At 61.1% G+C, this 21,634-nt stretch overlaps 1 protein-coding gene across 7 annotated transcripts in view; it reads left to right on the top strand.

The window, feature by feature from the left end:
* Window positions 1-2,059: 2,059 nt before the first annotated feature.
* MEF2D (myocyte enhancer factor 2D) overlaps window positions 2,060-21,634 on the top strand; it is a 30,745-nt gene continuing 11,170 nt past the window's right edge. For 2 of the 7 annotated variants that reach the window (XM_019662574.1, XM_019662572.1), the window contains exons 1-6: window positions 2,060-2,448; window positions 17,606-17,797; window positions 18,365-18,568; window positions 19,924-20,058; window positions 20,851-21,061; window positions 21,246-21,302. In XM_019662574.1, the coding sequence (XP_019518119.1) occupies window positions 17,744-17,797; window positions 18,365-18,568; window positions 19,924-20,058; window positions 20,851-21,061; window positions 21,246-21,302 (661 nt within the window). In that variant the 5' untranslated portion in view covers window positions 2,060-2,448; window positions 17,606-17,743. Of the gene's footprint in view, window positions 2,449-3,023; window positions 3,116-8,227; window positions 8,717-12,082; window positions 15,094-17,605; window positions 17,798-18,364; window positions 18,569-19,750; window positions 19,889-19,923; window positions 20,059-20,850; window positions 21,062-21,245; window positions 21,303-21,634 lie in introns of those variants that run through there. The other 5 variants (XM_019662573.1, XM_019662568.1, XM_019662570.1 and 2 more) reach the window with 4 other exon arrangements.

The raw sequence follows: 21,634 nt of genomic DNA, 5'->3' as shown, positions 1-21,634 counted from the left end.
TTTTATTTTTGAGAGAATCCTCCTAGTAGAACTGGGGCCAGAGGGGTCTCTGGCTCGGAGAGCCTTAAAACTGGAGGCTGGCTGAGAACCCTCAGCTCTCTTGGTCCTCTGGGGGCTTGGCTGCCCCCTGCCCACTTTGGGTTTTTTCTGTGATCTGGGACTCAGTGGTCTGAAGGCTGAGTTCCCAAGCCTGTTCCTAAGAAGCCTTTTCCAGCAGCCCTGGAGCTCTCCAGTCTCAACATTCTGCTTTCCCGACGTCGGAAACAGCCGGAAAATAAACACCCTGATGACTAAACGGTTTCTCCAGCTAGAGCCTGGGGAAGCACTAAAAATAGAGGCCACAAGTGAGGGGAGGTTCCCAACTTGAGGGAGGGGGCACTTTCCCATCCTGCTACTGCCACAGTCCCAGGCCTGGCACAAGACTGTTCTCAGAGTCCTTGTCTACCCCCGGAGTGCCTGGCAGGGGAGACTGACATCTCCTGGTGCTGGGGCCCCATCTCCCAGATCTGATGGGGCCCTGAGAAGCTACATTTGGGGACAAAGTGGGACACTGTTAAATCAGGTTTCCTGAAGGAAGGGTCAGGTGGGAGGACTGGAAACTGAGGCCAAGGAAATAGGAGCCTGCTAGCTCCATCTTCGGACATATTAAGATAAGCCTCCAACCTATTTGCAGAGCAGTTCCACTTGAGCTTGCCTCTTCAGAAGCCTGTATGTGATAATGGGCCTAAGGGGGTCTTTGCAGTCGGCCCTTGAGTTATTATGATGCAGCATGAGGCATTGTTCGAAGCAATCTACTCATAGGAACTAATTTAATCCTCACACCAGATTTATGAGTGAGGTCCTATTACCACCACCTCCATTTTACCCATGAGGTTCATGAGGTCCAGGGAAATTAAATAACGTGGTTGTGTTCAGTTAATGAATGGTGGAATAAGGATTTGACTACTCCAAAGGTGATGCTTCCAATCACGGTGACATTCCGCCTCTCTCGGTATGTACTAGTCTCTTCGGCACTTAACCCAGAATCAAGTCTTTGTCCAGTAAATCAGACCCAGCCAGATAGAAATCTGCGTGTATGAAGAACTGAGCACCCTTCTGTTCTGCAAGGTTCTCTGCGATCTAAGCCCGATTCCATCATCTCCTCAAGCTCCAGGTAGAGAACAGCAGAACCTAGAGGTGACAGAGATTCTAGAGAGGAAGACTGACAGGTCAGTTGTCCAGTAGGCGTGGCACCCACACTTGTGTTGTAGAGCGCGTAAAGATTCGACACACCCTGGAGCAACCAAGAATTAATTTTTTTTATAAGAGTTACTACTGCTTCCTTAATAAGACGCTTTTGGGCGTTTCCTTTGCTTGGAGAAATTAGGGTCCCGCCCCTTTAAATTGCCCCCCCTGGCTGTAAGTGCTCTGGGGCCTCAGGCACTGGGGATTAGGTCACCCAAGAACTATGAGCTGTCGCTTTAAATTACTGGGCGTCTGCCCAGCTAGGCCTGGTAGGGAAGGGGGCCTGTCACAGGTAGAGGGAGCAAACGAGCTCCCCAGGTAACCCCCAGAAATGAAAGTGGGGCTTCGGCACACACTAAGTGGGGGAGATGGAACCTTTTCACTACTTAGCGTCTACCCTTAATTTATCTATTTAGACTTCCACCTTTCAACTCTCCTGGGGCTCGGGTGGGGGAAAACTGTCGGGGTTGAGTGTGCGTGTGTGTGTGCGCGCGCGCGCGCTCTCGCGGAACCTCCCCGGAAAGGACCTCCGTAAGCGTGTGGTGGCAGCAGTGCTAGGCGGCCGTCCCGCCAGCTCCGAGGGGGCACCTCGGGCGCGGGCCGATCCCTTTAAAGGCCTCTGGGTCTCGCCTCCCCACTTTGCCTCGCTCTGTCCCTCCCTCCCTCCCTCCCGCCCGGCGGAGGGATCTGCCGTTCCCGGCGCTGCAGCCTAGCTTGGGCGGGCGGCCGGGTGGGGGCCGACCCGGCCCGGCCAGGCTGGCCCAGGGAGGCGAGGGGCGGGGCCGCCGCCCCGGGCCCGCCCCTGCTCCGGCCCCGCCCCAGCGCCCCACGGGTTCCTCCCATTGGCCCCCCACCTGTCCATCACCCCCTTTCCTCCACCCCTCAAGCTAGGCTGAGCTGTGCCTACGTCGGCCTCGACTCCCGGGGGCTGGAGGAGTTACCTTTGGAGCCCGAAAGGAGGAAGGAAGCAAAATATCAACACAGCCGAGGCGGCTTGGGCGCTCGGCCCCGGTCCCTCTCCTGCCCGCCGCCCGTCTGCCCGCCCCCGCGCCCACGACGGGGGCCCAGGCCCCCCGGCGCCGCCCAGGGCCCGCGCGGACGCTGGCCTCATTTATTATTCCCCCGCCCAGAGCTGCGGCTTCCCGGTGTCGAAGATCCCCCGGACTAGGGGCGAGGGCTACCGCTTCCCTGCCGTGACACCCCCCCCTTCCCCCAGCGGGGCCGGTGAGTAGAGAAAAATAATGCGCCTGCCGCTTTAAGAGGCCCCCTCCCCCACCCCGTCCTGGGGTTGGGGTGGAGGGTGGTCTAGACCGTCCCCCGGAGGGGTGGGATGGGGTGGCCTCCTGGGCCGGGAGGAACTCGCGGAGCCGGCTGTGTTTTCGTGTGGCGTTGGGGGGAGATTACATGGGGGACTGTTTGTGTTAGGGAGTCGGCTGTGGGGGACAAGTGGAGCGGGCTGTGGGGTCGGGGTGGGGATGGGCGGCTTGGGGGCACGCCGGGCTGTTAATGTCCGGGGCTTGCGACGGCCTCCGAGTGGTCTGGGAAGGGGCGCCATCCTTCGAGGGGTCTCCGGTGACAGCCGGGACCGACTGACATTTTAACAGCCGGCCCTCCCTCCCTCTCCCTCCTCGCGCCGCCTGTTCCCTCCTCCTTGGCCCGAAATGGTGCAGAAGGGGGCCTGGGAGGGCGGCGGGAGGGTGGGGGCGGGGGGAGCCGCAGCTGTTTGGGAAGCGGGGGAGGGAAGGGGGATGTTGTTCAGATGACACCGAGGTGGTGGGTTGGGGTGTGTGAGTGTGTGTGTGTGTGTGTGTGTGTGTGTGTGTGTGTGTGTGTGTCCGGGACTCGTGTTTGCCGAGTGCCTGTGGAGTTGGGACGCGGAGTCACCGCGGAGGTGGGCACCCAGGACTCTCTTCCTTGGGACCTCCTAGCCATCTTCCGAGACCCCTGATCTGGTTTGTCAGCAGCCGCAACTGGGGAACCCCCGGCCAGAAGTTTGCAGCTGTTCAACATCTGGGCAAGAGTTCTCCAATCCCTCTCTGCACCTATGGCAGGCTGAACTGGGCTCGGACCAGGGGTCTAAGGGGAGTGGGGTAGGGGCTTTTGGAGAGGGATAACCAAGGAGACTGAAATGCATCTAGTCTCTCTTCCCAGTGCCAGCCCCCATCCTACCAGGTTTGGGTCTTACAGAGAGGCGGGGAAGGGGCCCCTCCCCCAGTGATTCAAACTGACCTCCCCACAGCCACCTGAGGTCTAGCGGGAAAGGAGGCCACCAGAGTGGTTATCTGAGGTTTGTCCAGAGTGGGAGGCTCTGAGTCCCCTTAAGCAATGCATTGTTAAGGGGTTGGGGGAGGGTACAGTGGGTGGGCCCTGTGTCCCCATCTTTGTGCGACTCCCTCTTTTGAAGTCTCCTTGAAGGCCTGGTTTCTTGGTTGGCGGGGGTGGCCCTCCCCCACCCCCTCAATGGGTCGCCTAGGCAATTCAGGGGCCAGCCTGAGACTATGGGAAGTTTGCCGTCTGGGGCAGTGACCTTGGGCTGCTCTGGCCTCGAGATAGGAGGGGAGCACAAGATTGGGTATTTTCAAGTTAGGGAGCTGTCCACCTCCCACTCCCCTCCAAGCCCCTAGCAGGAAAGTCTCAGTAGCTGAGGAGAGCATCCAAAAGGCACGTGTCAGCGTTCACAGATGTCCACCCGCCCCAGGTCTCAGCCTGGCTGTCCCAGCTCCCACGGCCTGCCTGGGAATGAATTTCCTTCCTGTGGTTTCCCAGTGTTGGACAGGAGGTGGGGGTGGGGTGGGATCAATGTGAGGGTGGCTGAGGACCTGTTTCTGGGAGGAGGTGATCAGGGACACTGGAGCTTATGTGTAGCTCTTCCCCCACTTGCCTCAGCACAGGCATCTGAGTCTCAGTGGTCATATTCTCTTTGTTGTAACTCTCCTGCCCTAACACACCTGGGGTGTGTGTGTGTGTGTGTGTGTGTGTGTGTGTGTACACATGTACATTTTAAGGGGAGGGGTCTCTGGTTTCCCTGCGGAAAGGAGGTGCTTTCACGCACACTCCTTGAGAGACCAGAGAGGCTATGCTTTTTGCCTAAGGCCACACAGCAAATCTGTGTCAGAGCTTCAGTCAAGCCTCCATTGTTTCAGGCACAGACAGCATCATGCTAGGGAGAGACCATAGGAAGGAAGACACAGTCCTTGCTCTTGGAGGCCCTGTTCTAAGGGGAGAAGCAGGACCCAGCCAGAGCATTGTAACCCTTGTGTTGGGGGATGGGCACGGGAGGCAGGCCTGGAGCTTCTGGCTGCTGTACCCAGTACCTGGAACAGAGTGGTGGAAGGGTGGCGCGTGCTGCCCCCATTGTCCACCCCAACTCTGTACCTGCTGCCCCTGGGCTGGAGGGGCCTGGGCTTTCCAGCTATGCCCCGCTTGGCTACTGGCTCTTTTCATAGGCTGGGAGATATGATAGTCTTTCTGGCTGCTGTTATATAATCTCTCTCCAGCAGGTTTTTCTTTTTTTCTTTTTCTTTTTTTTTTTTTAAAATCTTCCCTGGGTCTTTCTTGGGAGGTGTGATGGGGGAGGAAGCAGAGGGTAGACTCCCCAGGTTGGGGGCTGGAGGACCAGTAGCATGGAGGCTGAGGGAGGCCCCCTGGCCCCTGAGGGGACAGGGCAGAAGAGGCTTTGGGTTCAGAGGCGAGTATGGTGACCTAGCCCCTCCCAGCCTCCCCCTCTGACCCTGCCCGGCGATGGCTTCTGCTGTGGGCGCCCCTGGCCCTCTGTTCACCCTGCCAGCCCCCTCCTCCAGGCCAGCTGGGCCCCTGCCCTCCCTGGTTGGCACTGGGGCTGGAATCTCAGTGCTTACCTTGGTGCTGGCCTGGTGTGGGTGGGCCCTGTGTCAAACACTTCACCACCCACTTCTGTATCTCTGTGGGGGTAAGGGGAGGGGTCCCCCAGGGACAAACGGCGGGGGAGGGGGGTCCAGCATTTCGCTAGTTGTATTTGGAGCCAGGCTCCCTGCTTCTCTGCCCGTCTAGTCCACAGGGTGGTAGCCTTTCCTGCAGAACAGGCGTTGCTGGGGTGGGTGATAGGGCCCTCTACCCCCTGGGCACGAGTCAGAGTTGGTGTTCACCTGGGCCCTGTCATGGGATATGAGGATTAGACAGGCCTGGAACTGTCATCAGGGGTCAGATTCTGGGTCTGGTGGCACTGTGGTGACAGGTTCCCCCACCCTTTGGGACTGTGGCTGGGACTCTCCCGGCTTTCCGAGGCCAACTGGTTTGCGGCAATTATCTCCCTTTTACAGGGAAGCAGGAGATGGTGGCAGGCGGCATAGCCTCAGCATCACTGTAATCGCTGGTGGCTTTTATGAGCCAGTCATGGGTTCGGAGTCGGGCCAACTGTCTGTCCTTCTGTCCCAGTTGGGTGACTTAACTCATGGGGGGAGGGGGAGGTGCTAGGTGCCACCAGCTCTGTTCTGGAAGCTTGCTGTGTCGTGGTTGCCCTGTCTGTGCACAGCTGTAGCAGGCAGGATGGGGCTTAGACCTCAGGAAGAACTTTCCAGAGGAGCTAGAGAGGGAGAGACAGCCACTCGGACTTGGCCTGGAAAAGAAGGGGTTCTCAAAACATTTTCTTCTTCGGTGGCTCTTGGTTGCTCTGCTGAAAGGCCTTGAACTTTGGCCTAATGGGGATGGTGCAGTTTGGCTCCTGGAATATTTGTTCTCTCTTTTCTCCCCCTGCCTGAGGAGGGTTTGTCCCGGAGCTGTGGGCCGCCTCGCCTGTGGGCTCCTTTCCCCAGCTGAGGGCTGCAGGGGCTGGGTGGGCGGCTGTGCAGACTGGCACGCCCAGATGCACCTGGCTGGCCCCCAGCACTTAATGGCACCGTGCTCGAAGGTGTGCAGAGCATACACACGCGTGTGCAGACACCCCCAGAGCAGCTGCCGCCCTGTGGGGGCAGGGGCAGCGAGTGGCAAAGATGATTAAAGGATTGGAGATTGGGGTTGGGGAAGGGGGGCTGGACAGAAGACGCGGAAGGGCGTGCGAGGACTCAAGAGAGAAGGGTTGGCTGGATGGGAGGGGTGGAGGTCAGACCACAAACGGGCTTGTGAGCTGAGGGGCCCCGGCTGCCTCCCATCCCTGCCCCCTGCGTCCGCACCCTCCCCCATTATCCTCTCTGTGGCCCACCTGCCTCTGCCCCTCACACTGACCGTGCGTCCTTGGATAAGTCAGCTTTCTAGATGTGTGGGAGTGTCGCCTGGCCTGTGGTGATCAGAGCACCTGGGGGTTTTGGTGGTTTGTCACTGCTCTCTGTTGCCCTCCCTGCTCAGCTTGACAAGCAGGGCCGCTCTGAGGTGCCAGGGTTACATCTGAGCCCTCGGGCTTTTGGGGGCAGATGCCTGGCTGGGCGGTCCCCAATGCCTTTTTTGTTGTTGTTCATTTCTGCTTTCTTCTGATTTTACCTTTTCCTGAGGCTGTGGCCACAACGTCCCCTTCTGGGAGCCTGGCCACACTTCTGCAGGGTCCTGGGATGTACTCCCTGAGTCTGCACTGGGCCCTGGTAGCCTGTGGGGGACAGAAGTCCCTGCTTTCTGCCTTAGGCTGGGAAGGGAGGGACTTGTCTGCTGGCCTGTTGCTGGCCACACCCAGGCGGGACCATATTTACTCATTTAAACTCACCCTCCCAGGAGGCTCTGGGCTCAAGGCCTGGTCACTGACCTCGGCTCTGTGCCTCTGGCTGGGCGCTCCGGCCACTCCCCTGGGAAGCATATAGAGAAGGAGCTTTTTCTGTGCCTGGTCAGGGGAGCTCTACCCCACTCACCCTATTTTCCAGTGTACCTGGGAGACGAACACCTAAAACGTTTGAGCTCCTTGCAAACAGGAGGAAGGAGGCTTCCGTGTGTGTGTCCCTGTGTGCCAAGCTCTGTGCTGGGTATGGAAACATACGAAGACTCGTGTATTTCTGTCCACACTGTTGGGATGGCTGGGGAGACTTGCTTAAGCTTTCTCAGTGAGGAGGTGTGAAGGGTCCTGCCCCGCGGGGGTCAGTGGGAGGAGGCCCTGGGAGACCCTGGGTGAGGGAAGCGCGGGCACTAGGGTTCCTTGGCACAGGCCGAGGGTTACAGTTTGGTGGCAGGTGGAGGGGAGGTGCTTGTTTTCCCTGAGAAGGTGTAGTCTTCTGATCGAGTGCCGTGGGACAGAGTCCCTGGATGAAGGCAGGAATGAATGACACTCAGCAGACCCCTCCTGGGAACCCATTAGTAACCCCTCGAATGGCCACATCAACGGATGAGGCGAGAGACTGCAGTCCTGGCTTGTCTGAGGCAGGAGCCTGGGGCTGGCGACATGAGCCTCCCAGGCCCAGGTCGGGAATTGCCCGGCGCCCGGGGGAGACCTGCCTGCTGTCGTCCAGGTTGAGCGGACGCACTGTGCTCAGCGGTCAGCCCACCTCTGCTCCTTATTCCTGCCTGGTGACCTTGGGCAAGTCCCTGCCCAGCTCTGAGTTTTCATTTCTAGGAAAGAGATGCCCCACCTGGGACAGGAGGCAGTGCTGCAGGGAAGTGTGTGGCGCTCGGCAGAGTGGGTGCTGGAAAGCGGGGGCATCATTTCTCAGGCAGGACTTGCCTGCTGAGGCAGCTCCCCAGCCAGAAGGTGGGCTGGGGCAGGCAGTGTCCTGGGCAGGGACTTGCTGCGCGGCGTCAGTGTTGTGGGGAGGGGACCTCCAGGCCTAGGGCTCAGCCTGACCCCGGGGTGGGCTTGGGAGGCTGTGTGCAGCCCTGCCCTCCCCAGCCAGCTGTCTCCTGGTCTCAGAGCCCCCCACACCAATCCCTGTGGCTGCTCATGGCTTCCCCGCTCCCACCCCCAGCCCGCCAGCACATACTTGGGGTTGAGGGGTGGGGGAACCAGAAATAAGAGAGAGCTCATCCCCAAACCTCAAGGGAGCGGGCGTGGGGGGAGGAGGGGTTCGTCTCTTTTCTGGGTCCTTCCACTCCAGGTGGGTGGGGTAACGTGGAGGCCAGGGGACAGAGCGGATGACCTAGAGCCTGGAGCTCTTCCCTGGGAGGCACGGGTGCCGTGTTTGCTGAGGGATGATGGCTGGGGGGCTTGACCGAGGAAGGGCTGGTCTTGACAGAGTGCTTCAGGCCCTCGCGGACACTTCCCTCTTGACCTCCGGCCCCCCATCCTCCAGCCCCCACAGCTGCCTGCCGTCCTGCTGACTCCCCTGTGCACACCCGTGGCTGGCCCGTGGGGCCCCAGCTGACTGGGTGGGGACAGGTGTCCGGGACCAGCTGCTCCCTCTTGTCTTGTCCACCTGTCAGCCTGGGGGTGGGGAGCCGACCGGGAGAGGAGAGGAGGAACCTCTTGGCCCCCTCACCTGCTCCCTGGGGTGCGGCCCTGGTTATGGAGCAGCCGGAGGACTGAGCACGCCCCAGGCGGGACTTCGCGCTCAGAGGGAGGACAGCTCCAGGCCGCAGCGATGGCCGAGATGGCCGAGAAAGCTCGGTAGGCAGGGGTCCTAGCTGGCAGAAATCAGAGGGGTCTGCACAGCATCTTCAGGAGAGGGTGAGACGCTGGGTCTCGGCGAGGGCCGGGAGTCGGATCTGGGGCAAGTGTTTGCATAGCCGTGTGCAGGTACTGCCCCCACTGCCCGCCTGGCCCCCCTCCATCTGGCTGGGCATCTTAGCCTCACCTGGCACCTTTCCTGAAAGCAGCAAGCTAATCCTGTAAGAGCTGCCTGGCTGGCCGCCTCGCAGGCCCACGCAGCTGCGCTGCCCGCCCGCCCCTGCCAGGGGCTTAGAGGACAGTCCTTCCAGTCAGAAGGAGACCCGGCCACCGCCCTGCCCTGGGCGGCCCCTTTAAATCCTCAGTGGCTTCCCGGGGTCACGATGTCTCTAGGAGGATTTGCTTTCCCTGATTGGATTGGCCTCGTTCGGGCCCCTGTCTGTACCTGGGGGGACACATCACACTCGGACCCTCCACCTTCCCTTTGCTGTGGAGTCTGAGGGCCCAGGCCTCAGGCCCCTCCCCGCCCCCCTTGTCCTCACTGTCCCAGCAAGCGGCAGGGCCTGACTTGCGTCCTCTGCTTCGGCTAGAGCAGCCCTGCCCAGGCTCTGTGAGTGCGAAGAAAGGGCCTTGCTGCTTTAAACGAGGGGACAGACCACTGCCCTGGGAGAGAGTGCCTGCTTTCCCCCCCATTTTCTTCAGCCTGCTCCTCCTGTGGCCAGGGACCCACACTCGATAGTTACCTCTGCCCTCATTTCCACGGGAAGCCCCTCCCCTGATCTAACCATCAGTACCCCCTCCCCCCAGGCTGCAGTGGGAGGCAGCCCAGACCCAACACTGGTGTCACTATGCTCACCCCAACGGCTCTCAGGTTGACCCGCCCCCAAGGCCCCAGCTGCCACTTTCACTTCTGTCTCCTGAGACCCCAGAGGGAAGTTGGGTGGGGAGATGGAAGGTGACACAGTAACCGTCCCAACTGCCCCCGCCTCTCCTCAGGGCTTCGCGCGCCCGGGGCCCCTGCCCACCCCTCTCACTCATCTAGGTGACTGGAAGGCAGTGCCAGGCTCGGCTACAGGGAGGGACGGGGGTTCCATTGCAGGGAGGACTTCCCAGGAGCGGAGGGCACTGCTGGGCTTCACTGGCTTGGAGGGCATGGCTGAGAGTGCCATGCTGTAACTGACAGAGGTCACCGGCTGACCTCTCCAGGGTGGGCAGGGGGCTGACTGGTGGTCTTCCAGCTCCTGTTGGTTGGAGCGTAATGCTGGGGCCTGTGTGTCCTCCAGGTGTCCCCAGCTGCGCGTGCTTGGTTAGGTGTCTTCTGACAAAGCCACTGGAGCCCCAAGACTCCTTGGAGGCCCAGAACTCCATCCTGGGAAGCCCTCTCTGCAGCCTGGCATCTCGCTTGCCTGCCGCACTGGGCCACTTCCTCCCGTTTGGCGCTCTTGGGAGTGGTCTTTGGAAATAGAAGGACCACCGGCCCCATTCTGCCGCCCAGCCTCTGCACCAAGGAGGACAGTGGGGCTTTTCTCCTGGGTGGGGGGAGCCCCAAGGCCGTGTGGAGCCAGCACACCTCGCCCTGTGAATCCCATCCAGTTGCTCAGGCCACACTGCTTAGTAACTTCTCACAAGTGGACCTCCCCGCCCCCATCCTGCCTGGACATGAGTGGAGGACCCCATGGGATGAGCGCTCTGGACGGTACCCTGGGGGTGGGGGGAGGCAATTCGGGAATGCTTTCTGGAGAAGGATGGGACTGGAGGCCTGGATTCCCAAGACGTCCACGTGGGGTCCCTGAGTGCCTCAGTTTGCTGAGTGGCCCAGGTTCTGGAATGGGAAGTTGAGCCCTGATGGAATAAGGCCAGAGACACTATGCAAATCCCCATGCAAATGAGCTGTAGTGAGTCATGACTGATGGGCCTGCTGGGTGGAGCGTGCAACAGGGCCCAGGCCCCACTGAGGACCATGACAGTGACCTTGGGCCAGTCACTGCTTAGCAACCAGAAGCAGGATCCAAGCCGTGAGGCTGATAGGCATTCCAGGGGCGTGAGGGGACTGGGATGGCTGAATCTGCCCAGGGCCTGTGGGCCCCACCTGGCGCCGGCCCTGGCTCCCATGAGCCCCATCTGTTGTGGTGGTTCAGAAAACACTTCCCCTTCAGCCCCCTCCTGGGGGCTGTCTTCTGGCCTCCATGCTGCCCTCCCCGCTTACGCGGGAGGACATGTCTGCTGCTACCTCTCCACAGAATCACAGTCTGACCTTCCATCTGGGCCTCTGAAGAGCACGGGAACCAAGTGTCCCGGCTGGAAGGGCCCTTCTGTGCCTCGTGCACGCCACAGACCCGTTGTACTGGCCAGTGGGTAAGGCCTGGAGGGGGCAGTGACTTAGCCAGGGGCACACGGTGACTTAGGACCAAAGCAGGGACTAGAATCCAGGTACCCAGAGTCCCTGCCCAGACCCCCATATTTCCCTGGGACCTCACCCACCCCTTTTCTACTAGGAATCAATCTCCGGTTGCCCCAAATTCTTCCTGAGATAGGGCTGGGTGGCTCCAGGAACTTGCAGGGGTTTGCGGAGAGGTTCCTAGGAGCTAGCTAGCCCAAAGGCCACCAGGGGAAGGCCAGAGCTGGGGTGGGGGCTGGCCGCCGCCTCTGTCAGGAGACATACACCTCACAGCTGCTACTGGAAGGATGAACGCTAGACGACAGGAAGGGCAAGCTGGGGTGGGAAGCAGCAGAGGAGGCTCAGGAGACAGACCCTCACTGGAGAGGCATCTCCTGGGCAGAGAACAGGGTGACCCCCATCCCAGGAGGTGTGCCAAGGAGGAGAGGGTGGGGTGCGGCAGAGGGAGAGTTGTCCAGCGGAAGCGGGAGCCAGGGGAGGGCTCCCAGCCCTGCTCCCATACCGGGCGCTCCTCTTGGCAAGTCCATTCCTGCCCCTGAAGTTGAGGCCGCAGAGCCGCCCGCACTTGCATTCCGAGGGCGCCTGGGACCTGAGACCACCCCTGTGTCAGGTCCAGCTTTCCTGGGGCTGGTCCTCCCCCTCCCCCAGCCCGCCAGCCCGCCCCCAGGTCCCTTGTGGGTGAGTTAAAATTAGCCCAGTGCCCAGGCTAAAAATAGCCCCTGCCCAACCCTGAGGCTGCCGGGCTGGGGGAGGGGAGTCCCCAGGGAGGGGAAGATGGTGGGAACAGGGGTTTGGGTAGTGAGCCTGCCAAACTGGGAGGAGGACAGCATGGGGGCCTAGCCTGTGCCTTTCAGAGCTGACCTAGGAAAACTCTGCTGTGGGGATGACGGGACAGAGCGCACGGAGCTGGGAGGGAGCACTGGGTGGGGAGCCAGCTAGGCAGGGGCAGCGTGGGACCCCGGCACTGCCTTTGCTCAGAACTGGGGGGGGGATGTGCCCCACTTGGGGACCAGCAAGGTGTTTGTGAAGGAAGGGCTCTCTGTCTGCCCCAGAGACTGTGAACCCTGGACCCTCTTGCCTGAGCCCCATCTCTTGATGTTGGGGGGCGGTCACTGGGCTCACCTTCCTACCCGGCTGCAGACCTCTTCACATGTGTCTGCTTAAAGGGAACCGGTCCAGGGCTGCGGTTCAGTGAGTGACTGGAAGGCTGGGAGCCTTGGGCTGGGCTGGGCATGGACATGGTACCCAGCGAGTGAGAGGGGCCTGGGGCCTGTGCTCGCCTCTGCCCGCTCTCAGGACCTGCCTGCCCTTAAGGCTGGGCAGAGCCTCCAGGGCTGAAGTGCTCCACGTTGGGGGGCGGGGCCGGGCCCTGGCCTCTCTCTGCCCTTGCCCAAGGGGGACCTGCCCTTCCCTCGTCTGTCCCCTGGCTGGACTGCAAGTTTTCAGGGTGGGGGTGGCATCCTGGGGCGTTATGCCACGCGCCCTGGCGTCAGGGCCGCCTCTTGTTCTCTTTCGCTTCCCCCTGAGCCTCGCTGTCTCCTCCTGCCCTCTCCTGTCTGCCGGTTCACCGCTCTCGGCCTTGCTTTTGGCCGCGCTACCGTCCCTGTCTCCTTTCCTGCGTCTGTGTGTCTGTCCTCCTCCACCACCCCCTCTGCATCTGCCTCGCCCACGCCTCCTCCCTCATTAGTGAGCAGGCTGCTTGAGGCCGCCTGACTGTGGGGGTGACAGGTGGATTGGATTGTCACCCCCTCCCCCTGCGCCTGCTGCTTATTTCATGCCCTGCAGCCCAGCCACAGGGATGGCGCGGGAGAAGGGATGACAGCTGTCTGCAGCGCCTCCTGCCTTCCCCTCCAGTCCACAGCCTGCGCCCGGAGCAGCCTGGCAGGGAGGGATGAAGGGCCCGCTTAATGAGAGAGCTGCTCGCCACGCGGAAGAGCGGGGCTAAAGCCAGTACTCTGTGACAGTGGCTGCCCGCTCAGCCTCTCTGGGCATCTGCCCCATTTTGACCAGCGCTGGTGGGGCAGCTCCCAAAGCGGGGTCTTCCAAGCTTGTGGGACGGAGGACGGGACACAGGTACTCCCTTGGCACTTGCCACTGGGAGAGGCACTTCTCTGCTGCTCCCAGGAAGGGCAGCCCTGTCACAACTGCTGCTCGCTTGGGGAGACAGCCCGGCCGCTGCCCCCGCCCCTACTGGCCCCAGGCCACCCTCACACAGGAACTGAGATAGCATCATTCTGAAACCCGAGAATGGTTTGAATATTGCTCAGGTACCCGGAGGTGTTACATTGGGGGAGGCAGAGGCCTGCTGCTTGTCCCCTGTCCCCCCAAACCGAGACCCCCCCCTTGGGGTACATTTGCATACTGTTTGCACTTCATTTGCATGTTAATATAACCTGCGTGTTCCTATTGGTCTGGAGAGTGGCTTGGAGAAATGGCTGTCCATGGGGTCCCTCTGGGTCTCCCCAGTCTCCAGTCCCCTCAGCCCCTCCTCCTTGTCCAGGGTGTTGTCACATGAGCCTGCTGCCCTGCGTCCTCTACTCTCCATGTGCAAAGGCTGCTGTGCGACGACCACCTCTACTCCCTGGGGCTCACCCGGCTGCTCTCTCCCGCCCTTTGCTCCTTTGGCATCCACGGGGCAGGCCCTACGTCTGCCTGCCCCCACGCCCCACCCCAGGAGGTCCGCCCTGCCTCGTCCTGCCCAGAGAGCACAGCCCCAGTGGGTGAATCAGAACCAGAAGCAGCTGGAGACTCGGAGGGGGTACTTTCGGTGACATAGATGCTGCCAGCCCAAAGAGTTACAGGTGTGGCCTGAGGTCAGGACTGGGCAGGCTCTGTGGCTATCCGAGCATGAAGACCATCTTGGCCACACCCTGTCTCCATGGCAGCCCTAAGGAGCCCCAAGTAGCCTAAAGCCAGGTCATCTGGGAGGGCTTCCTAGAGGAGGAGCGGATGAGAAGGGAAGGAGAAGAGCAGTGGGGCCAGGGCAGGCGCGGGGGAAAAGGCTCACATCTGGAGAACAGATGTCAGGGCCTCTGGCTCCTGGCAGCTGGTTAGGTGATCAGGCAGAGGGCTAATGAGGGAGGTCGATGTGTCCATTCAAGTCTCCCTAACTGGGTAGGAGGGAAGCTTGGACACCACAGGCCTCCACACCTTGGACAGGCTAGTTTCGGGTACTCCATACCCACCCAGACCCCAGCACCCCTTCTTCCAGCCAGGGCTGGGTTCATGTTCTCGCCCCAGGGCTTTCTGGGACTGCAACAGTGTGGACTGGGGAGCAGAGGGGCGCAGACTAGTGCAGACCGAGCCCGCTTTGTGGGGGGCTCCTGCCTAGAGAGGAGGGAGCACTGCCACGGCAGGGCCACCTCCTTGTCTGGCAGTGCTGGCACAGAGATGGGGGCAGTGGAGAATGGGCCTGGCAACATGGAATTATAACAAGGGCTTTGGGCCGCCTTGGCGGGGACTGGGGAAGCATGGTGCCTTGAGCCCCTGTCAGGGTGCTCCGTGGGCCCCTGTGGCTTCCCTGTGTTCTCAGCCCTGATCCCTCTCGCATCTCAGCTCCCCCAGCATGAGGCGGGGGTGGGGGGCGGTGGAGGAGATCAGCCAGGGAGCTGGTTGCCAGGCGACAGTTGCCTAAGCAACCCCATCCTCTCCATCTCCATGTGCTCAGGGCTGCTCCTTAGAAGACTTTAGAGTCTCCCCCTCTGTACCAGCCCACCCGAGAGTGGGAGGGTTGAGGACTAGAGTGGCAGAGGTGGTTGGAGGGTAGATGGTGTCCAAATGGACGAGGTTCCGGCGCAGCTGGGAGAGGAAGGGCTCTGTCTCCACAGAGGACAGAGGGAGCCCGTCCTGCCGCAGGAGTGGTGGAAGTCAGACCACAAGAGGGCTTTTCCGGGGGTCACACAGATGAAAGTCCTTCCCTTCAGCAGACATTGCCTGAGCTCCTCCTCGCAGGGCAGGGCTGGAGCGGCGGAGCGGACAGGTGTGCTTCCTGCCCTCACAGAGCTTCAGTTTCACAGGGGGCCAGGCATTAATAACCGTAATAATTTAAAATTGTGATAGCAGAGAGCCGTAATAACTTAAAATTGTGATAAGTGCTGGAAAGAAAAGAACATGATACCCCGAGAGCAAATCATTGGGGGAGCCGAAGGAGTGAGGTTGGCTTGCAGGAATGGCTCCCCGAGGGTCATGAGCGCCAGCGAAGAGAGCGTTCTCTCAGGACCTGGAGGAAGTCGTGGTATTGGTGGCTGGCATTGGCCGTGAATGACAGGGGTTACATTGTAGCAAGAATCTGTTTCTGAACAAAAGGTGGTGAGAAGGAGACAGTGAACCGGCAGAGGGAGGGCAGGAGATGCTGTAAGGGACCACATTTAATAGTCTGGATTGGGGATTCCAAATCCTCAGGCCCCTGCCCCTGTCCCCCACCCGCTGTGTCCTCCCACCCCCCCACCCCCAGCCCGTTACAGCTCTAGAAAATACAGCCTTTGGGTTGCACTGGGAGTCAGGGGAACTGAAAGCCTTGGGCTACAGCCTTTACATAGGGGTTTGGCAGAGACTCGGGTCACAGGCAAGGAATGGAGGGGCTGCAGCTGGTTCTGGGCCCAGGTGTCTGCTGGGCCACTCAGGGCTGGCTGGGCTTGTGTTGGCGTTGTCCTAGGGCCCTTGTGAGGCGGCACGGTAGGAGGCGCATGGAGCCCGGGAAGATCCGTCCCTGGGCACAGAGTGGGTGGAGGGTCCTTCTAAGGGTGGGCAGGGGGCTCCAGTGCCTTCTGGAGACATCTGGACAGAGTAGGTGCTCTCTCCATCTGGGCTCGGGAAGGCCCGAGGGATGGTCCTGGTGATGGGGAAGGTGGGAGGGGCATTCCTGCTGCCTCCCAAGTCACAGACGCCCTGCCTTCCCTCCCACCATGGCCAAGACGCTGAGGCTGAACCTTGGGACCTACTTAGTGGGTCCTTGGGGGTCACGTTTGAGTGGAGCTGAGAAGGCTCAGCCATTGGGAATGGGGGCTGGGGAGGGGGATCCCAACTATGGTGTCTCTGTCATCGAACAGCCCAGTGACACGTCTGCCCAGGTTGGGGGAGCGGGGAGGACTCTGCGGTGGGGTCTCTGGAGGGAGCACTGGACTTCCGAGGTCGGGCTCCTCCCAGGACCCAGCCACACATGCTCCCTGTCCCTCCACCAACCTCCCAGAAGGCTCCACCTCTGAGGCACAGGCTCCAGGAATCGAAGGGCTGGAGGAACCCTGGGGTCACCTTGGACGTCCATCCCGCCCTGGGCCTCACCAGCCCCCGAGGACTCACCCAGCCTGTTTGGGCGCTGCCCGCACCTGGGAGCATGCACCTTTCCTGGCTCAGGCTGGGCTCTCGTCCATGCGTCCCTCCCATCCCAGCGTGTCCCTGAGTTGCACAGTGCAGGGGATGTGTTTGCCATCCTGGCTGTGATGGGAGATGGTGGGCCATGCCTGGTTTATAGGCAGACTGAGACAGGGACCCCTGCCTGGTGCCCGCGTGCCCGTCTGCCGTTGGGCTCCTTCGCGTACATCATGCAGCAGCTCTGTGTGTTCTCTTGGTGCTACAAGGCGACCGAGGCTGGGAAGCACCGTCAGACTGAGTTTGGGTTCTAGACTTGGCCCATTCCTCTAGAGCAGGGGTTGGCGAGCTGCAACCCATGCCTGTTCTTATAAATCTAGTTCTGTTAGGGCACTGCCATGCCCATGTGCACATGTGCGTGTGTGTGTGCGTCTATAGCTGCTTTTATGCCACAAGGCAGAGTTAAGTAGTCACAACAGAGCCCGTATGGCCTGCAATACCTTAAGTATTTGTCATTTGGCCCTTTACAGAAAACAGTGGCCAAGCTCTGGTCTAGAAGGGTGGTTTGTGTGTTTGTTTATGGCAGCAGAACCCTTTTTTCAAACCAACTTGTAGGCTGAGGCCAATGGACTGGTTGGAGAGCTAGGGGTTCTGCAGCCCCAGATCCGCTCTGGGACGCCAGGCTCCTGGGCTCCGTAAGCTGGTGTGACAACCCTGCTGTAGACCTGCTCTGAGGGTCTAGAGCAGGGGCGCAGACACCCCATCATGGCACCAGCCTCCTGAGCAAGAACCACCGTTCTAGGCCAGAGGGCAGCTGGCGAGCCCAGGTGTCTCTACTCTGGGTGGGCTCTGGGGAGAAGAAAGGGGTGGGGTGTTCTAAGACCCAGACCCTCAGAAGCCAGACAGTGCCACGGCCCCCCTCTGACCTGGAACCTGAGGGCAGCAGTGACAGTGTGGAAAGGGCCTGACCAGAGTCCTGAGCTCTGAGTGTGAGGTCCAGATTGTGCCTGGCTGTCGCATGCCCCCCCCCCGCCTTGGGTTGCCACCATGTGTCCTCATTTTGAGGCTGGGGCTCAGATGCTGCCTGCCTGTCCCAGGGGGTGCTGTGGGCCTGGCCCGTGTACCCAAGGAGCAGGGTTGAGGGCTGCCACAGCTGACAGTCCTCTCATGACCCTGCCCCCCAGGTGGCTGTGCAGAAGGTGTCCTGCAGACCATGAACTGAGCGCTGGTCCCAGACCGTTCATGAGCACAGTGTGAGGCGTGCCGCCACCCGCCACCCAGCGATCCCCTCCCCTCCCTGGCACTGAGGATCCCCGGAGAAGATGGGGAGGAAAAAAATTCAGATCCAGCGGATCACCGATGAGCGGAACCGACAGGTGAGGAGGTCCTGGTGCCCGCCGTGGGTGAGGCAGGGCGCCGACCTCCGCCTGCGTTCCTTACAACCACTCCGAGAGGGCTTCCTGGAGGAAGGGGGCTCTGGAGCTGTCATGGAAGGGGAATCCCTACCTCCCTGCAGCGCTTAGAACCCTGCTGCAACTGGGCAGCCCTGTGCCCCTGCCCACAAGCCAAGGGCAAGCCGCCTCCGGCCACCTCGCGCACTCCCCTTCCCCAAGCTGAACCATTCCATCTTCCTACCCCAGGGGAAGAGCAGAAAGCCCTTCTGTCCCCCTTCCCTGACCTCGTCGTAGTCGCCATCACAGGGGCGTGGAGGTGCGTCCACCTGAATCTGAGTCCTCTGCCTTCATGGAGTGGGCTGTGGGCTGTGTCCTGGCCACGGGGTGCTGGCCTGTTTCTTCCCCAGACCAGGGGCTCCTGGGAACAGAGCTGGGTCACCCTGACATGGGGGCTCCCCGAGGCAGGGGCTGTGTCCAGCTGCCTGTGGGTGGGGACTCCTGGGCGGACCTTGACTGAGCCAGACCTGGCTGCCCCCCGCCCGCCCGCAGGTGACGTTCACCAAGCGGAAGTTCGGGCTGATGAAGAAGGCGTACGAGCTGAGCGTGCTGTGCGACTGCGAGATCGCGCTCATCATCTTCAATCACTCCAACAAGCTGTTCCAGTACGCCAGCACCGACATGGACAAGGTGCTGCTCAAGTACACGGAGTACAACGAGCCCCACGAGAGCCGCACCAACGCCGACATCATCGAGGTGGGCCGTGCGCACGCGCCCTGCCCTGCCCGCGCCCCCTCCCCTGTGCACACAGCCCCGTGCCCTCTCACACAGACCCCGGCGTGGAGGAAGGGGCAGTGAGCCCCCTCAGAGTCTCTCCACACCTGTCCGGCGTGACGTGACAGCTCTCTGTCCGTCTCCCCCTTCCCTCCATCTTTTGGTCTGCTCCTGCATCAATCTCTTTTTTTCCTTTGTCTCTCTCTTTGTTTGCATCTCTCCGGCTGTCCCTGTCCCTTTCTGGGTCCCTAGGGTTCTATGTTTCAGAGAGAGCTGCCATTGTGAACTGCTGAGGGATGCGGGCTTTGGGACCCAGCTCTGGCCTTTACTGGCCACGTGGCCTGGGCACGTGGGTTAGCGTCCCCGAGCCGGGGCGCCCACCTATCTCCACGGGATGGGGCTAGCACCTGCTTTGAAGGGTGCTCTGGGATTGAACAAGATGGCCCCATTCTCGCTCCTCACGTGAGGCATGCGTGCCCCGGGCTGGGAGGTTGTGCTGGTGGAGCGGGTCCTGGGAGCCTTCCTGGAACGAGACTAACTCAGAGATTTGAAGGAAATTCCCTTCTTTTTATATTAGAGAAATCAGATGTGCTCCTGGACTGCCGTGTAAAATTTGCATTCATTTTAACGACAGCTCCAGTGTCTGAATACGTTTTGAACTTGGAGAGGGCAGCTTTGTGTGTCCACATGTGAGAAGCTCTGGCCTTCGGCTAGGACAGCATAGGGGGTGGTACATGGCAGGAACTCCATAAGTGCTAGTCCACTGTGTGCTTTGTCCCTCTCCCTCTTGTGTCGTGTCTGGTTCTCTCCCTCCTCCCCGTCTTCTGAGCAGAGCCCAGGGATTGAATTGGGCACAGCCAGCCCTGACTCCCTTCTCCTGGGGGACGCCCAGGCCACCATCACCTCAACCCGTCCCCCAGAGCCCTCCCCAAATCTACGCCCAGTGCGTTCCGTTCTATTCCCTGGGGTTTGCCCACCTTTCACCCCTGAATCTTCACACAGTGCCCCGGGAGGGGGGTGGCACCGAGGGAGAGGGCTGGGGAGATGCCGGGACCCCTGGGGAAGGAGATTGGGGAAAAGCAGGGGGTCTTCGGGAAGGCATGACAGAGCTCCGGAGAGGCGGGCGGGGAGGACCCTCACCCCGCTGACGCAGTGCGGTTCTAGACGCTGAGGAAGAAGGGCTTCAACGGCTGCGACAGCCCGGAGCCCGACGGGGAGGACTCGCTGGAGCAGAGCCCCCTGCTGGAGGACAAGTACCGGCGTGCCAGCGAGGAGCTGGACGGGCTCTTCCGGCGCTACGGGGTGAGCCCCACTGACGCCCCTCCCGCCCCCCCCAGGCGCTGCACAAGAAACACAGGGAGTGTGAGAGCCCCGAGGTGGACGAGGTGTTTGCCCTGACCCCCCAGACGGAGGAGAAATATAAAAAGATAGACGAGGAGTTTGATAAAATGATGCAGAGTTATAGACTGGCCGTGAGTAGTGGCATGGAGGACGCCCCCTGTGGTGCATGGTGTGGCTTTGCGCCCTCGGCTGCCTCGGACCTGACTGGGGTGTGCTCTGAGCCGTGCTGGGGCTGCTGGTGATTCGGAGGAACCTCTGACCTTGGCCGTGATCAGCCTGTGACCCTTGCTGAGACTCACTTGGATGGAGCATAAGGCGGGAGAGGCCTGCAGTGTCCCCCTCCCCAGCAAGATGTGGAGATGACGTGACAGCCCTACATGACAGGGACGGACAGAATGTGCTTTTTGTCGGGGCTTTTTTGGGGCAAGGCCCCCAGGCCTGCTCAGACCCCCAGGCTCAGACACTCAGGAGCATTGTTTAGGGGAGGCAGCGAGGTGGGGTGAAGCCCCGTGCGGGAGGCCGGATGGACAAGCGGCTGCGAGTGAAGGAGGCGCAAGCCTCCAGCAGCTGCATGTGAGTTTTGGTCTGTACTCGGGGCCTCTAACCTGCTCCCTGTGTGTCCTGCCTGGCTGAGGACTAACCCGCCTCCACTAGGGGCTCCCAGGGGTCCCTGGTCTTGTCTGCAGTGAACAGAGCCTCGTCCTCACTGTCGGGGCCAGAGCTGGACCCCGTAGCGCCCCTAGCAGTGTGCTTCCTTGGTGGGAGTGGCAGGCAGGACTCCAGAGGGCCGGGCAGGGACGGAGCCGCTGGGCCTGGGACGCACCGCCCAGCACCGGAAGAACTGTCGCCTGCCTTCCCAGGCGAAGCAGGTCCCAGGTAGGGGTCACCCTGGCCCTGACCTTGCCTCTCCATTTTCTGTCTAGTCAGCTGTCCCGGCCCCCAACTTTGCCATGCCCGTGACAGTGCCCGTGTCCAATCAGAGCTCACTGCAGTTCAGCAACCCTGGCGGCTCCCTGGTCACCCCTTCCCTGGTGACGTCGTCCCTCACGGACCCACGGCTGCTGTCCCCGCAGCAGCCAGCACTACAGAGGAACAGTGTGTCCCCCGGCCTGCCCCAGCGGCCGGCCAGTGCAGGTGAGTGGGCCGTAGGCGGGCAGCTGAGGTGGACGGGAGGGTGATGCGGACCTGGGCTCCCGCTTTCAGCCGAGGGTGCTCCGGCACCTGCATGGCATCTCCTGGCCATGTGGCTCCCCTGGTCAGCCCCCAAGACCCGCTCGGAGGGGTGTCCTGTCGGCTCATGATTCTGCTTGTCTTCCAGGGGCCATGCTGGGGGGAGACCTCAACAGTGCGAATGGAGCCTGCCCCAGCCCCGTGGGTGAGTGCGGCGACCCTGCCAGGGTGGGGAGGGTCTACCTGCTCAGCAAGCCAGGGCCCAGGGACCAAGAAGGACCTAGATTACAGACAAGGGAGACCCTAAGGCCTGAACTGGAGGTCCAGCCTGAGGCTTTCTAAGCCCTGAGATATTTTTGTTTGTAGCAGTAATTGGTGTGAGCTGTAGGCTCAGGGAATTCTGGGCAAACTGAGAGAATGGACCAACATTTCTAGTTGGAGGAAAAGATGCAAGTTTTTCCAACTGAGTGGGGGAGTCTGGTTGGGGTCTGGGGGATGCGAATACATCTGGCATTGCCGACGGCCAGTAGGCACAGT

Source organism: Hipposideros armiger, unplaced genomic scaffold, assembly GCF_001890085.2.
Source record: "Hipposideros armiger isolate ML-2016 unplaced genomic scaffold, ASM189008v1 scaffold_378, whole genome shotgun sequence".
Classification (NCBI taxonomy): domain Eukaryota; kingdom Metazoa; phylum Chordata; class Mammalia; order Chiroptera; family Hipposideridae; genus Hipposideros; species Hipposideros armiger.
Note: the sequence above shows the minus strand (reverse complement) of the source record. Positions and strands in the feature narration are given on the sequence as shown.